The following is a 17,227-nucleotide window of genomic DNA, read 5'->3' as shown; positions in this document are numbered from 1 at the left end:
ATGACAAAATAATTAATCAGAATACTTAGCAAAAGTTGCTCCTGCTCCTAGCTCATGGACAGCTCCTACTCACACTCTCCGTCTCTGCAAGTTTCGGAAGGGAATGATTCAGATTTCTCTTGGCACAGCTACTAGAAGACGGACGGGTTGCTCACGTCACATCTACGTCGTCAAACTCAGTTTGAGTCTGCGCAGTACGCTCGACCCCCAGGAAGTGAGAGCTTCTAATTGACTTCACTTGTCTCCGTTGAATCCAATGGGGTCGCTGTGTCCAGTTTATATACTGTCTATGTATTTAACGAGTCATTGTTGGCTCAGTCTGGTTGATGGGTTTGTGAGGAGAGAAAATGAATTTATTTAATGAACAAATAAAACACAAACATGTAAGGCTTTTATTTGTACACATAATATTGAAACTATGGAGTGTGTTGTGGTTGCTTCATCTGCCAGAGCTTCTAACACAGGCTTCTGGCTGCTTTATTTTAAATAAGCACCAGATGGCGCTGTTCTCGACACTCTCGAAGCTTTGAATCTTTTCCCGGAACAGTCAGGAGAAAGCCTCAGTGATTCATGAGGCATCATTTCCCCATCCCTACCGTCCTCGGGAGTTCATTCTCCTGAGTCGAACTTGTCAAGTCCGAACTACCAAGGACTCAAGTCCGAAGTTTGCGTACTTGGTATCGAGAAACGGCCATAGTAAAGTTGCTCCCGAATGCCGGTAAGCCGGCTCCCTTTAACGGAAGTGAAGTTGATCAGCTGAAGTATGACGTCACGGGGATTCCCAGGTGTAACGATCAAGACTCTTGCTCAGAAAAAACAGTAAGACCAAAACTGGACAGGGGCAACAAAAACCCAGGGATTCTTTAATATAAGAACATCTGACATGTATAACTCTTTAATTAGTTTAATAAGCCGTCTTATAAATATCCCCTTTATGTGGCCACGCTACAACTTTACTATTTGCCAAGTTCTAGTCATTAACTTGGGCCCCTGTTCATGTTTCACATATAATTAAGGTTTTAGCTTCTGTCTGTTTGAGGCTTTACATACGACTTTATGGCTGGACTAGCATAACTGCATATATTGATGCCCAAACCCCTCTGAGGTCACTCATTGGCTTTTTGTAATGCTTTTTTTACAGTCACGCAAGTATAGAATCATATCTTTGGATAAAGGATTGGTTGATACTGAATTTTGGTTATTTATTTATTTAAATTTCAGGCTAGTCCCAGTAATGTAGACTGCTTTCATGTAAGCATTCATCCCTTAACTGTTGTATCCCAACTAGGTAGCTGTCCAAGGCCTTGTTTACACCTGGTACTAAGAAGCATTTTTTGTAAATCGGATCACAAGTGGACTGTGGTAAATGAAGGTGTAAAAAAGGGGCTTTTTTTTTTTTTAGCTTGTCTATTTTTGGCCACTTCCAGAGGTAGTCCAACACATTCGACCAGATTGCTTTCATAGAGTAGATGCTCATGTGGTTGAATGTGTTCGAACAGCCGCAAAACGGTGTACTCTACCGCCTACTGACCTAGTACGTAAACATTTTAAGAAGTGCGCTAGCAGGTGTGATTTAAACTTTCTTAAAATATACAGGCCTGTTGCCATGAGAAAACTATGATGTGTTTCAAAGAGAGAGAAAAACAATCCAGAATAGCTAAAACATCTAATATAAAAAAGGCTGAATTCAGAATGGCAGAAATAGTACTAGCATACTATTCTGAATTCAGCTCAATGTGGTTTTATGTATGTTCAAAAGGGAAAAATTGACTTAAACAATAGAATCACCTAGTTGCATAAACTCCCACTCGTGCAAGTCTGGAGAATCATGACTTAATGAAGAGGGTGGGATTATCATTAATTAGCCAAAGTCTGTAGAGTACAAAAGGACCAAAGAGCAGCACCTCAACAGTGTGACTAGCTGTTGAACAATGGCAGGAAGTTGGTGTGCTGTTCAGTCGCTGGCACTTTGTGTTTGGTTCTGTGCGTTTAGTCATGCTGTTCCGAAGTGGAGTGATCGGCCCCTGAATCCTGATGCGCTGATGTTCCAGCAAACTGACCAGCGGTTTCAAAAGCCAGTTCAACAGCAAGCTAGTCAACGGTTTCCTCAGAAGGTTCAAAAGCCAGTTCAACAGCAATCTAGTCAATGGTTTCCTCAGAAGGTTCAAAAGCCAGTTCAACAGCAAGCTAGTCAATGGTTTCCTCAGAAGGTTCAAAAGCCAGTTCAACAGCAAGCTAGTCAACAGTTTCTTCAGCAGGTTCAACAGCAAGCTAGTCAACAGTTTCTTCAGCAGGTTCAAAAGCCAGTTCAACAGCAATCTAGTCAATGGTTTCCTCAGAAGGTTCAAAAGCCAGTTCAACAGCAAGCTAGTCAATGGTTTCCTCAGAAGGTTCAAAAGCCAGTTCAACAGCAAGCTAGTCAACAGTTTCCTCAGTCAGTTCAACAGCAAGCTAGTCAACAGTTTCCTCAGTCAGTTCAACCGCAAACTAGTCAACAGTTTCCTCAGCAGGTTCAACAGCAAGCTAGTCAACAGTTTCCTCAGCAGGTTCAACAGCAAGCTAGTCAACAGTTTCCTCAGTCAGTTCAACAGCAGGCTAGTCAACAGTTTCCTCAGCAGGTTCAACTGCAAGCTAGTCAACAGTTTCCTCAGTCAGTTCAACAGCAAGCTAGTCAACAGTTTCCTCAGCAGTTTCAGCCTAAGCAGCCAGTGGCACAGGCAGAGCCCCTTGACAAATGTACTGTAGCGGATTATGAGCAGATTCAATGTGGACCACCTGGTATCAGTGGTGCTGAGTGTGCTGCTATCAACTGCTGCTTTAATGGACAGCAGTGTTACTATGGGAAGGCAGGTAAGAGTGTAGAGTCAATGTAGAGGCATTCATGTTAAACTGATCCTCAGCAATAACCTGCTCTTGTAACTTGTTCCAGTGACTGTCCAGTGTATAAGAGATGGTCAGTTTGTGGTAGTGGTGGCTAGAGATGTTACGCTGCCTCGATTGAGCCTGGATTCAGTCCGTCTCCTGGGTGGAAGTGATCCAGCTTGCAGTCCTGTGGGATCCACACCTTTCTTTGCTATATACCAGTTCCCTGTCACTGCATGTGGCACAAGCATGATGGCGAGTAGCTGCTCTTGGTTTTGTTCTGCATGGCTTAGAATGGATTGGATGCCAACAATGTTACTATTTGCAGGAGGACAGTGGATATGTGGTGTATGAAAACAGAATGACCTCCTCATATGAAGTGGGTATCGGACCACTTGGTTCCATTACAAGGGACAGCCATTTTGAGTAAGTGATGTATGCTTTATCATAAAGGTGAATCATTGACAAGTGCTACAAGCTCACTGTTTGTTGTCCAGGCTTCTCTTCCAGTGTAGGTACTCTGGTACCTCTGTGGAAGCTCTGGTTGTGGAGGTCAACACCGTTCCTCCACCTCCACCAGTAGCTGCTCCTGGACCCCTCAGGGTGGAGCTTAGACTGGCAAATGGTCAATGTGTCACCAAAGGCTGTGCAGAAGGTAAGTGTTTGTCCCAAGTATGCCTAAAGCCTTTCTAAAACTCCAGTTTCTAGTTAAACACTGCATTCTTCCTCAGGGGACGAGGCGTACACGTCCTACTACAGTGATGCTGATTATCCAGTTACAAAAGTCCTGCGGGAGCCTGTGTATGTTGAGGTGCACATTTTGGAGAGGACCGACCCCAACATTGTCCTGATGCTGGGACGTTGCTGGGCGACATCAACCCCCAGTCCACTCAGTCTACCCCAATGGGATCTTCTGGTTGATGGGTGAGTAAGGCCAGTCTTTATCCATCTAGTGTGCTGTAAGGCATTTCTGACTGCCTCTTTGCCTTTCAGATGCCCTTACCAGGATGATCGTTACCTGACCACATTGGTTCCAGTGGCTGGATCATCTGGTCTTCAGTTCCCGACCCACTACAAGCGCTTTGTTGTGAAGATGTTCACATTTGTAGATCCAGCATCACTGGCTCCTCTGCAGGAAACCGTATGCTCTGCAGCCTTACCTCAACCCTTAATATTATTGCTTTTTACAGTGAATTCTATGGCTTAACCCTTTCCCCCTCTGTTAGATCTTCATCCACTGTAGTACAGCGGTGTGCCATCCCTCCTCTGGCTCCTGTGAGCAAAGTTGCACTAGGAAAAGTGAGTGCTTGCTGTAAGTTGACTTCAGGAACTGAGAATTTATTTAAATGCCCCTCATGCTTCTACCACTTTTTACAGGAAGGGACACGCATGTCAAGACCATCTCTAGTGGGCAAACTGTGGTGTCTAGTGGACAAGTTAACCTGGTCAAGTGAATTTTTGTGTTTTAATAAACTTCATGAAACTCAACATGTTTCTCTTTGGTATTCATTTCTGTCTGGAGTTGGATGTTTCATGACTGTTCTCAGTTTCACTTCTGCACTACTAAACCTTTTTCTTTTGTGCATTGAGATTCTTGACTTGAACTAAACAAGCCAAGTTTCTGCCTAAGCCATCTAACTTTGTAACGTTCTGCCTATACAAGGCAGGATACACCACAAAATATACGTTCTAGACCCTCTATGAAAGCGTTGGATAGAATTGCTCACAATGTAAACAAGCAAGATCAAGTGACCACCCAAAGTGTATTAAATAGAAAGCACTGAAAATCAATATATACAAAAATGTAAGTGTGTGTTCCAGTCCAATGTTGTGTATGTGTGCATTGAATCGACCTCACCGGTAAGCCGTTTTAAGTCCGTGCACACGATGAGGAACAGCGCTGTCCTGTGAAGTGATCTCCAAGGTGAAATAATCCAGCAAGTATATCTCCACAAACAGTCAATTACCGCCAAGCCGTGTAGTGTGATCGATCGCTAATCCAAAAGAGCAATAAGCTGTTTCTCAATATGCGTACTTGTCTGTTCTTGTGAAACGTCATCAGTCGCTGCCCAAGTACTGTTCCAATTCAAAGTTCACATCTAACCAAGTCCAGTTCAAATCCCCGGATGTGTTCTTGATCCACCCCTTTTACCGAGGAGGCATCGAGAGGTGACTTGTGTGGACTTGAGACAGCCAGGTATCCCAGAATGCTTCTCACACCAACTAGCAAGCGTCAATAGCAGATTAGAAAACCCGCATAATTTAAAAATGCTACTGTAATTGTGTCACGAAATGTAGTTTTTCAGGCGAGAATGTAGTTGTTTAAAGCTCAAATCTTTGGTTTATTTATAAAGAGAGCGCCTATTTGAAAATTTGATCTGACGTTTTCGGAGTTGTGAGATCCAGGCAATCGGACGCTCGGCGCTCATGTACCCCGCCGAGAACAGCCTTCCCTCGGCTAGTGCTGCTGACGTTTGCCGCTGGCTCGTATGTCTCTAGTCTAGTGGTTTAACATGAGATATAAATCGTCTTGTGTATATCTAACGGGTTATTTTATTTTATTTATTTATTTTTGTCTCAGTCTATCATTTGTTCCCTGGCAAAACGTTTTGGCTGAGGGCAAAGTGAAGTTTCATAGCTTTATATATTTAGTCTATTTAACTTTATGTTGTAGCCTAGAGCGCTGAATTATGTTTGACTGAATCGTTTGCTTTATTATTGTAAAGCTTCTTATACCTTTTAGGCTACTTGTACTTTTATAATGGCTATTATTGATCATTAAAACTGACATTTAACAAAAAAGGTTATGTAATTTTATTTGATAAATTTATACATGTTGCCTATTCTCTTCACTGTATGTACATATATAATAAAATATTTTTGCTAAATGTCAGTTTTAATGATCAATATTATAATGTTTTTTATGTATCAAAACAAAAAGAGTCAGGGTTGTGTTTTATATTTCGTGTTGTTATAAATATATGCAGTGAAGATAATCAATTGCGTTGCCTGAACCACAGTGGCCATTAATATGTTTACGATTTTTTTTAATGAAAATGAAGAGAGGCAGAGTGGTGTTTTATAACATATTTTGTTTTATTGTAGCCTAAATATACATAAAGAGATAACCGGAGTAGCCAGAGCGAGCTGAGTGACGCTATCAAGTACGTCGCTGTTCCATTTGCAGAATTATCGGACGTGCGTCCTCCCGTCCTCTAGTGATGTTACGTATGACACTGAAGCTTCGATGTGCGTATCACACATGCGACACAATTTCTAGTGAAGCCCCGTATCGGGGTGTGTATTGGTTTACTAGAGTCACGTGATCGACGAGCCTCACTTTCTGTCCAATCACGTGCGCGTTTCGCTTTGGGTGTCAGAAGGCTCGAACCCCAGATCTTATTTAACCAGGGGGGCAGGGTTTCATATTATTTTGAAGCTTCCCCGGGCGCCGCCATTGATTAGCCGACCCCCACCTGCTGTTAGCATTCCATTGACTCCCATTCATTTTGATCGGGGGGACGTGGAGGCAAAATGACAAAATAATTAATCAGAATACTTAGCAAAAGTTGCTCCTGCTCCTAGCTCATGGACAGCTCCTACTCACACTCTCCGTCTCTGCAAGTTTCGGAAGGGAATGATTCAGATTTCTCTTGGCACAGCTACTAGAAGACGGACGGGTTGCTCACGTCACATCTACGTCGTCAAACTCAGTTTGAGTCTGCGCAGTACGCTCGACCCCCAGGAAGTGAGAGCTTCTAATTGACTTCACTTGTCTCCGTTGAATCCAATGGGGTCGCTGTGTCCAGTTTATATACTGTCTATGTATTTAACGAGTCATTGTTGGCTCAGTCTGGTTGATGGGTTTGTGAGGAGAGAAAATGAATTTATTTAATGAACAAATAAAACACAAACATGTAAGGCTTTTATTTGTACACATAATATTGAAACTATGGAGTGTGTTGTGGTTGCTTCATCTGCCAGAGCTTCTAACACAGGCTTCTGGCTGCTTTATTTTAAATAAGCACCAGATGGCGCTGTTCTCGACACTCTCGAAGCTTTGAATCTTTTCCCGGAACAGTCAGGAGAAAGCCTCAGTGATTCATGAGGCATCATTTCCCCATCCCTACCGTCCTCGGGAGTTCATTCTCCTGAGTCGAACTTGTCAAGTCCGAACTACCAAGGACTCAAGTCCGAAATTTGCGTACTTGGTATCGAGAAACGGCCATAGTAAAGTTGCTCCCGAATGCCGGTAAGCCGGCTCCCTTTAACGGAAGTGAAGTTGATCAGCTGAAGTATGACGTCACGGGGATTCCCAGGTGTAACGATCAAGACTCTTGCTCAGAAAAAACAGTAAGACCAAAACTGGACAGGGGCAACAAAAACCCAGGGATTCTTTAATATAAGAACATCTGACATGTATAACTCTTTAATTAGTTTAATAAGCCGTCTTATAAATATCCCCTTTATGTGGCCACGCTACAACTTTACTATTTGCCAAGTTCTAGTCATTAACTTGGGCCCCTGTTCATGTTTCACATATAATTAAGGTTTTAGCTTCTGTCTGTTTGAGGCTTTACATACGACTTTATGGCTGGACTAGCATAACTGCATATATTGATGCCCAAACCCCTCTGAGGTCACTCATTGGCTTTTTGTAATGCTTTTTTTACAGTCACGCAAGTATAGAATCATATCTTTGGATAAAGGATTGGTTGATACTGAATTTTGGTTATTTATTTATTTAAATTTCAGGCTAGTCCCAGTAATGTAGACTGCTTTCATGTAAGCATTCATCCCTTAACTGTTGTATCCCAACTAGGTAGCTGTCCAAGGCCTTGTTTACACCTGGTACTAAGAAGCATTTTTTGTAAATCGGATCACAAGTGGACTGTGGTAAATGAAGGTGTAAAAAAGGGGCTTTTTTTTTTTTTAGCTTGTCTATTTTTGGCCACTTCCAGAGGTAGTCCAACACATTCGACCAGATTGCTTTCATAGAGTAGATGCTCATGTGGTTGAATGTGTTCGAACAGCCGCAAAACGGTGTACTCTACCGCCTACTGACCTAGTACGTAAACATTTTAAGAAGTGCGCTAGCAGGTGTGATTTAAACTTTCTTAAAATATACAGGCCTGTTGCCATGAGAAAACTATGATGTGTTTCAAAGAGAGAGAAAAACAATCCAGAATAGCTAAAACATCTAATATAAAAAAGGCTGAATTCAGAATGGCAGAAATAGTACTAGCATACTATTCTGAATTCAGCTCAATGTGGTTTTATGTATGTTCAAAAGGGAAAAATTGACTTAAACAATAGAATCACCTAGTTGCATAAACTCCCACTCGTGCAAGTCTGGAGAATCATGACTTAATGAAGAGGGTGGGATTATCATTAATTAGCCAAAGTCTGTAGAGTACAAAAGGACCAAAGAGCAGCACCTCAACAGTGTGACTAGCTGTTGAACAATGGCAGGAAGTTGGTGTGCTGTTCAGTCGCTGGCACTTTGTGTTTGGTTCTGTGCGTTTAGTCATGCTGTTCCGAAGTGGAGTGATCGGCCCCTGAATCCTGATGCGCTGATGTTCCAGCAAACTGACCAGCGGTTTCAAAAGCCAGTTCAACAGCAAGCTAGTCAACGGTTTCCTCAGAAGGTTCAAAAGCCAGTTCAACAGCAAGCTAGTCAATGGTTTCCTCAGAAGGTTCAAAAGCCAGTTCAACAGCAAGCTAGTCAACAGTTTCTTCAGCAGGTTCAACAGCAAGCTAGTCAACAGTTTCTTCAGCAGGTTCAAAAGCCAGTTCAACAGCAATCTAGTCAATGGTTTCCTCAGAAGGTTCAAAAGCCAGTTCAACAGCAAGCTAGTCAATGGTTTCCTCAGAAGGTTCAAAAGCCAGTTCAACAGCAAGCTAGTCAACAGTTTCCTCAGTCAGTTCAACAGCAAGCTAGTCAACAGTTTCCTCAGTCAGTTCAACCGCAAACTAGTCAACAGTTTCCTCAGCAGGTTCAACAGCAAGCTAGTCAACAGTTTCCTCAGCAGGTTCAACAGCAAGCTAGTCAACAGTTTCCTCAGTCAGTTCAACAGCAGGCTAGTCAACAGTTTCCTCAGCAGGTTCAACTGCAAGCTAGTCAACAGTTTCCTCAGTCAGTTCAACAGCAAGCTAGTCAACAGTTTCCTCAGCAGTTTCAGCCTAAGCAGCCAGTGGCACAGGCAGAGCCCCTTGACAAATGTACTGTAGCGGATTATGAGCAGATTCAATGTGGACCACCTGGTATCAGTGGTGCTGAGTGTGCTGCTATCAACTGCTGCTTTAATGGACAGCAGTGTTACTATGGGAAGGCAGGTAAGAGTGTAGAGTCAATGTAGAGGCATTCATGTTAAACTGATCCTCAGCAATAACCTGCTCTTGTAACTTGTTCCAGTGACTGTCCAGTGTATAAGAGATGGTCAGTTTGTGGTAGTGGTGGCTAGAGATGTTACGCTGCCTCGATTGAGCCTGGATTCAGTCCGTCTCCTGGGTGGAAGTGATCCAGCTTGCAGTCCTGTGGGATCCACACCTTTCTTTGCTATATACCAGTTCCCTGTCACTGCATGTGGCACAAGCATGATGGCGAGTAGCTGCTCTTGGTTTTGTTCTGCATGGCTTAGAATGGATTGGATGCCAACAATGTTACTATTTGCAGGAGGACAGTGGATATGTGGTGTATGAAAACAGAATGACCTCCTCATATGAAGTGGGTATCGGACCACTTGGTTCCATTACAAGGGACAGCCATTTTGAGTAAGTGATGTATGCTTTATCATAAAGGTGAATCATTGACAAGTGCTACAAGCTCACTGTTTGTTGTCCAGGCTTCTCTTCCAGTGTAGGTACTCTGGTACCTCTGTGGAAGCTCTGGTTGTGGAGGTCAACACCGTTCCTCCACCTCCACCAGTAGCTGCTCCTGGACCCCTCAGGGTGGAGCTTAGACTGGCAAATGGTCAATGTGTCACCAAAGGCTGTGCAGAAGGTAAGTGTTTGTCCCAAGTATGCCTAAAGCCTTTCTAAAACTCCAGTTTCTAGTTAAACACTGCATTCTTCCTCAGGGGACGAGGCGTACACGTCCTACTACAGTGATGCTGATTATCCAGTTACAAAAGTCCTGCGGGAGCCTGTGTATGTTGAGGTGCACATTTTGGAGAGGACCGACCCCAACATTGTCCTGATGCTGGGACGTTGCTGGGCGACATCAACCCCCAGTCCACTCAGTCTACCCCAATGGGATCTTCTGGTTGATGGGTGAGTAAGGCCAGTCTTTATCCATCTAGTGTGCTGTAAGGCATTTCTGACTGCCTCTTTGCCTTTCAGATGCCCTTACCAGGATGATCGTTACCTGACCACATTGGTTCCAGTGGCTGGATCATCTGGTCTTCAGTTCCCGACCCACTACAAGCGCTTTGTTGTGAAGATGTTCACATTTGTAGATCCAGCATCACTGGCTCCTCTGCAGGAAACCGTATGCTCTGCAGCCTTACCTCAACCCTTAATATTATTGCTTTTTACAGTGAATTCTATGGCTTAACCCTTTCCCCCTCTGTTAGATCTTCATCCACTGTAGTACAGCGGTGTGCCATCCCTCCTCTGGCTCCTGTGAGCAAAGTTGCACTAGGAAAAGTGAGTGCTTGCTGTAAGTTGACTTCAGGAACTGAGAATTTATTTAAATGCCCCTCATGCTTCTACCACTTTTTACAGGAAGGGACACGCATGTCAAGACCATCTCTAGTGGGCAAACTGTGGTGTCTAGTGGACAAGTTAACCTGGTCAAGTGAATTTTTGTGTTTTAATAAACTTCATGAAACTCAACATGTTTCTCTTTGGTATTCATTTCTGTCTGGAGTTGGATGTTTCATGACTGTTCTCAGTTTGACTTCTGCACTACTAAACCTTTTTCTTTTGTGCATTGAGATTCTTGACTTGAACTAAACAAGCCAAGTTTCTGCCTAAGCCATCTAACTTTGTAACGTTCTGCCTATACAAGGCAGGATACACCACAAAATATACGTTCTAGACCCTCTATGAAAGCGTTGGATAGAATTGCTCACAATGTAAACAAGCAAGATCAAGTGACCACCCAAAGTGTATTAAATAGAAAGCACTGAAAATCAATATATACAAAAATGTAAGTGTGTGTTCCAGTCCAATGTTGTGTATGTGTGCATTGAATCGACCTCACCGGTAAGCCGTTTTAAGTCCGTGCACACGATGAGGAACAGCGCTGTCCTGTGAAGTGATCTCCAAGGTGAAATAATCCAGCAAGTATATCTCCACAAACAGTCAATTACCGCCAAGCCGTGTAGTGTGATCGATCGCTAATCCAAAAGAGCAATAAGCTGTTTCTCAATATGCGTACTTGTCTGTTCTTGTGAAACGTCATCAGTCGCTGCCCAAGTACTGTTCCAATTCAAAGTTCACATCTAACCAAGTCCAGTTCAAATCCCCGGATGTGTTCTTGATCCACCCCTTTTACCGAGGAGGCATCGAGAGGTGACTTGTGTGGACTTGAGACAGCCAGGTATCCCAGAATGCTTCTCACACCAACTAGCAAGCGTCAATAGCAGATTAGAAAACCCGCATAATTTAAAAATGCTACTGTAATTGTGTCACGAAATGTAGTTTTTCAGGCGAGAATGTAGTTGTTTAAAGCTCAAATCTTTGGTTTATTTATAAAGAGAGCGCCTATTTGAAAATTTGATCTGACGTTTTCGGAGTTGTGAGATCCAGGCAATCGGACGCTCGGCGCTCATGTACCCCGCCGAGAACAGCCTTCCCTCGGCTAGTGCTGCTGACGTTTGCCGCTGGCTCGTATGTCTCTAGTCTAGTGGTTTAACATGAGATATAAATCGTCTTGTGTATATCTAACGGGTTATTTTATTTTATTTATTTATTTTTGTCTCAGTCTATCATTTGTTCCCTGGCAAAACGTTTTGGCTGAGGGCAAAGTGAAGTTTCATAGCTTTATATATTTAGTCTATTTAACTTTATGTTGTAGCCTAGAGCGCTGAATTATGTTTGACTGAATCGTTTGCTTTATTATTGTAAAGCTTCTTATACCTTTTAGGCTACTTGTACTTTTATAATGGCTATTATTGATCATTAAAACTGACATTTAACAAAAAAGGTTATGTAATTTTATTTGATAAATTTATACATGTTGCCTATTCTCTTCACTGTATGTACATATATAATAAAATATTTTTGCTAAATGTCAGTTTTAATGATCAATATTATAATGTTTTTTATGTATCAAAACAAAAAGAGTCAGGGTTGTGTTTTATATTTCGTGTTGTTATAAATATATGCAGTGAAGATAATCAATTGCGTTGCCTGAACCACAGTGGCCATTAATATGTTTACGATTTTTTTTAATGAAAATGAAGAGAGGCAGAGTGGTGTTTTATAACATATTTTGTTTTATTGTAGCCTAAATATACATAAAGAGATAACCGGAGTAGCCAGAGCGAGCTGAGTGACGCTATCAAGTACGTCGCTGTTCCATTTGCAGAATTATCGGACGTGCGTCCTCCCGTCCTCTAGTGATGTTACGTATGACACTGAAGCTTCGATGTGCGTATCACACATGCGACACAATTTCTAGTGAAGCCCCGTATCGGGGTGTGTATTGGTTTACTAGAGTCACGTGATCGACGAGCCTCACTTTCTGTCCAATCACGTGCGCGTTTCGCTTTGGGTGTCAGAAGGCTCGAACCCCAGATCTTATTTAACCAGGGGGGCAGGGTTTCATATTATTTTGAAGCTTCCCCGGGCGCCGCCATTGATTAGCCGACCCCCACCTGCTGTTAGCATTCCATTGACTCCCATTCATTTTGATCGGGGGGACGTGGAGGCAAAATGACAAAATAATTAATCAGAATACTTAGCAAAAGTTGCTCCTGCTCCTAGCTCATGGACAGCTCCTACTCACACTCTCCGTCTCTGCAAGTTTCGGAAGGGAATGATTCAGATTTCTCTTGGCACAGCTACTAGAAGACGGACGGGTTGCTCACGTCACATCTACGTCGTCAAACTCAGTTTGAGTCTGCGCAGTACGCTCGACCCCCAGGAAGTGAGAGCTTCTAATTGACTTCACTTGTCTCCGTTGAATCCAATGGGGTCGCTGTGTCCAGTTTATATACTGTCTATGTATTTAACGAGTCATTGTTGGCTCAGTCTGGTTGATGGGTTTGTGAGGAGAGAAAATGAATTTATTTAATGAACAAATAAAACACAAACATGTAAGGCTTTTATTTGTACACATAATATTGAAACTATGGAGTGTGTTGTGGTTGCTTCATCTGCCAGAGCTTCTAACACAGGCTTCTGGCTGCTTTATTTTAAATAAGCACCAGATGGCGCTGTTCTCGACACTCTCGAAGCTTTGAATCTTTTCCCGGAACAGTCAGGAGAAAGCCTCAGTGATTCATGAGGCATCATTTCCCCATCCCTACCGTCCTCGGGAGTTCATTCTCCTGAGTCGAACTTGTCAAGTCCGAACTACCAAGGACTCAAGTCCGAAGTTTGCGTACTTGGTATCGAGAAACGGCCATAGTAAAGTTGCTCCCGAATGCCGGTAAGCCGGCTCCCTTTAACGGAAGTGAAGTTGATCAGCTGAAGTATGACGTCACGGGGATTCCCAGGTGTAACGATCAAGACTCTTGCTCAGAAAAAACAGTAAGACCAAAACTGGACAGGGGCAACAAAAACCCAGGGATTCTTTAATATAAGAACATCTGACATGTATAACTCTTTAATTAGTTTAATAAGCCGTCTTATAAATATCCCCTTTATGTGGCCACGCTACAACTTTACTATTTGCCAAGTTCTAGTCATTAACTTGGGCCCCTGTTCATGTTTCACATATAATTAAGGTTTTAGCTTCTGTCTGTTTGAGGCTTTACATACGACTTTATGGCTGGACTAGCATAACTGCATATATTGATGCCCAAACCCCTCTGAGGTCACTCATTGGCTTTTTGTAATGCTTTTTTTACAGTCACGCAAGTATAGAATCATATCTTTGGATAAAGGATTGGTTGATACTGAATTTTGGTTATTTATTTATTTAAATTTCAGGCTAGTCCCAGTAATGTAGACTGCTTTCATGTAAGCATTCATCCCTTAACTGTTGTATCCCAACTAGGTAGCTGTCCAAGGCCTTGTTTACACCTGGTACTAAGAAGCATTTTTTGTAAATCGGATCACAAGTGGACTGTGGTAAATGAAGGTGTAAAAAAGGGGCTTTTTTTTTTTTTAGCTTGTCTATTTTTGGCCACTTCCAGAGGTAGTCCAACACATTCGACCAGATTGCTTTCATAGAGTAGATGCTCATGTGGTTGAATGTGTTCGAACAGCCGCAAAACGGTGTACTCTACCGCCTACTGACCTAGTACGTAAACATTTTAAGAAGTGCGCTAGCAGGTGTGATTTAAACTTTCTTAAAATATACAGGCCTGTTGCCATGAGAAAACTATGATGTGTTTCAAAGAGAGAGAAAAACAATCCAGAATAGCTAAAACATCTAATATAAAAAAGGCTGAATTCAGAATGGCAGAAATAGTACTAGCATACTATTCTGAATTCAGCTCAATGTGGTTTTATGTATGTTCAAAAGGGAAAAATTGACTTAAACAATAGAATCACCTAGTTGCATAAACTCCCACTCGTGCAAGTCTGGAGAATCATGACTTAATGAAGAGGGTGGGATTATCATTAATTAGCCAAAGTCTGTAGAGTACAAAAGGACCAAAGAGCAGCACCTCAACAGTGTGACTAGCTGTTGAACAATGGCAGGAAGTTGGTGTGCTGTTCAGTCGCTGGCACTTTGTGTTTGGTTCTGTGCGTTTAGTCATGCTGTTCCGAAGTGGAGTGATCGGCCCCTGAATCCTGATGCGCTGATGTTCCAGCAAACTGACCAGCGGTTTCAAAAGCCAGTTCAACAGCAAGCTAGTCAACGGTTTCCTCAGAAGGTTCAAAAGCCAGTTCAACAGCAATCTAGTCAATGGTTTCCTCAGAAGGTTCAAAAGCCAGTTCAACAGCAAGCTAGTCAATGGTTTCCTCAGAAGGTTCAAAAGCCAGTTCAACAGCAAGCTAGTCAACAGTTTCTTCAGCAGGTTCAACAGCAAGCTAGTCAACAGTTTCTTCAGCAGGTTCAAAAGCCAGTTCAACAGCAATCTAGTCAATGGTTTCCTCAGAAGGTTCAAAAGCCAGTTCAACAGCAAGCTAGTCAATGGTTTCCTCAGAAGGTTCAAAAGCCAGTTCAACAGCAAGCTAGTCAACAGTTTCCTCAGTCAGTTCAACAGCAAGCTAGTCAACAGTTTCCTCAGTCAGTTCAACCGCAAACTAGTCAACAGTTTCCTCAGCAGGTTCAACAGCAAGCTAGTCAACAGTTTCCTCAGCAGGTTCAACAGCAAGCTAGTCAACAGTTTCCTCAGTCAGTTCAACAGCAGGCTAGTCAACAGTTTCCTCAGCAGGTTCAACTGCAAGCTAGTCAACAGTTTCCTCAGTCAGTTCAACAGCAAGCTAGTCAACAGTTTCCTCAGCAGTTTCAGCCTAAGCAGCCAGTGGCACAGGCAGAGCCCCTTGACAAATGTACTGTAGCGGATTATGAGCAGATTCAATGTGGACCACCTGGTATCAGTGGTGCTGAGTGTGCTGCTATCAACTGCTGCTTTAATGGACAGCAGTGTTACTATGGGAAGGCAGGTAAGAGTGTAGAGTCAATGTAGAGGCATTCATGTTAAACTGATCCTCAGCAATAACCTGCTCTTGTAACTTGTTCCAGTGACTGTCCAGTGTATAAGAGATGGTCAGTTTGTGGTAGTGGTGGCTAGAGATGTTACGCTGCCTCGATTGAGCCTGGATTCAGTCCGTCTCCTGGGTGGAAGTGATCCAGCTTGCAGTCCTGTGGGATCCACACCTTTCTTTGCTATATACCAGTTCCCTGTCACTGCATGTGGCACAAGCATGATGGCGAGTAGCTGCTCTTGGTTTTGTTCTGCATGGCTTAGAATGGATTGGATGCCAACAATGTTACTATTTGCAGGAGGACAGTGGATATGTGGTGTATGAAAACAGAATGACCTCCTCATATGAAGTGGGTATCGGACCACTTGGTTCCATTACAAGGGACAGCCATTTTGAGTAAGTGATGTATGCTTTATCATAAAGGTGAATCATTGACAAGTGCTACAAGCTCACTGTTTGTTGTCCAGGCTTCTCTTCCAGTGTAGGTACTCTGGTACCTCTGTGGAAGCTCTGGTTGTGGAGGTCAACACCGTTCCTCCACCTCCACCAGTAGCTGCTCCTGGACCCCTCAGGGTGGAGCTTAGACTGGCAAATGGTCAATGTGTCACCAAAGGCTGTGCAGAAGGTAAGTGTTTGTCCCAAGTATGCCTAAAGCCTTTCTAAAACTCCAGTTTCTAGTTAAACACTGCATTCTTCCTCAGGGGACGAGGCGTACACGTCCTACTACAGTGATGCTGATTATCCAGTTACAAAAGTCCTGCGGGAGCCTGTGTATGTTGAGGTGCACATTTTGGAGAGGACCGACCCCAACATTGTCCTGATGCTGGGACGTTGCTGGGCGACATCAACCCCCAGTCCACTCAGTCTACCCCAATGGGATCTTCTGGTTGATGGGTGAGTAAGGCCAGTCTTTATCCATCTAGTGTGCTGTAAGGCATTTCTGACTGCCTCTTTGCCTTTCAGATGCCCTTACCAGGATGATCGTTACCTGACCACATTGGTTCCAGTGGCTGGATCATCTGGTCTTCAGTTCCCGACCCACTACAAGCGCTTTGTTGTGAAGATGTTCACATTTGTAGATCCAGCATCACTGGCTCCTCTGCAGGAAACCGTATGCTCTGCAGCCTTACCTCAACCCTTAATATTAGTGCTTTTTACAGTGAATTCTATGGCTTAACCCTTTCCCCCTCTGTTAGATCTTCATCCACTGTAGTACAGCGGTGTGCCATCCCTCCTCTGGCTCCTGTGAGCAAAGTTGCACTAGGAAAAGTGAGTGCTTGCTGTAAGTTGACTTCAGGAACTGAGAATTTATTTAAATGCCCCTCATGCTTCTACCACTTTTTACAGGAAGGGACACGCATGTCAAGACCATCTCTAGTGGGCAAACTGTGGTGTCTAGTGGACAAGTTAACCTGGTCAAGTGAATTTTTGTGTTTTAATAAACTTCATGAAACTCAACATGTTTCTCTTTGGTATTCATTTCTGTCTGGAGTTGGATGTTTCATGACTGTTCTCAGTTTGACTTCTGCACTACTAAACCTTTTTCTTTTGTGCATTGAGATTTTTGACTTGAACTAAACAAGCCAAGTTT

The 17,227-nt window shown here is 43.1% G+C and overlaps 3 protein-coding genes across 3 annotated transcripts; all 3 read left to right on the top strand.

The window, feature by feature from the left end:
• Positions 1-712: 712 nt before the first annotated feature.
• On the top strand, positions 713-4,316 carry LOC309474555 (zona pellucida sperm-binding protein 4-like; the record flags this gene model as incomplete). The annotated part of the gene is made up of 7 exons (XM_082137081.1): positions 713-718; positions 2,760-2,850; positions 3,332-3,517; positions 3,594-3,786; positions 3,856-4,003; positions 4,089-4,161; positions 4,240-4,316. The coding sequence occupies 7 exons, from the start codon at positions 713-715 to the stop codon at positions 4,314-4,316; spliced, it is 774 nt and encodes a 257-aa protein (XP_081993207.1).
• Positions 4,317-7,108: 2,792 nt separating this feature from the next.
• Positions 7,109-10,934, top strand: LOC309474554 (zona pellucida sperm-binding protein 4-like; the record flags this gene model as incomplete). Its single annotated transcript, XM_082137080.1, has 7 exons — positions 7,109-7,114; positions 9,108-9,198; positions 9,680-9,865; positions 9,942-10,134; positions 10,204-10,351; positions 10,437-10,509; positions 10,588-10,934. The coding sequence occupies 7 exons, from the start codon at positions 7,109-7,111 to the stop codon at positions 10,662-10,664; spliced, it is 774 nt and encodes a 257-aa protein (XP_081993206.1). The 3' UTR covers positions 10,665-10,934.
• A 2,522-nt stretch (positions 10,935-13,456) lies between these two features.
• Positions 13,457-17,060, top strand: LOC309474553 (zona pellucida sperm-binding protein 4-like; the record flags this gene model as incomplete). Its single annotated transcript, XM_082137079.1, has 7 exons — positions 13,457-13,462; positions 15,504-15,594; positions 16,076-16,261; positions 16,338-16,530; positions 16,600-16,747; positions 16,833-16,905; positions 16,984-17,060. 7 exons carry the CDS (start codon positions 13,457-13,459, stop codon positions 17,058-17,060), a joined length of 774 nt encoding a protein of 257 aa, XP_081993205.1.
• Between the last annotated feature and the right edge of the window lie 167 nt (positions 17,061-17,227).

The sequence above is a fragment of the Leuciscus leuciscus genome (assembly GCF_965113295.1).
Source record: "Leuciscus leuciscus genome assembly, chromosome: 14".
Taxonomy (NCBI): Eukaryota; Metazoa; Chordata; class Actinopteri; order Cypriniformes; family Leuciscidae; genus Leuciscus; species Leuciscus leuciscus.
This window is presented reverse-complemented; position numbering and strand designations above follow the sequence as displayed.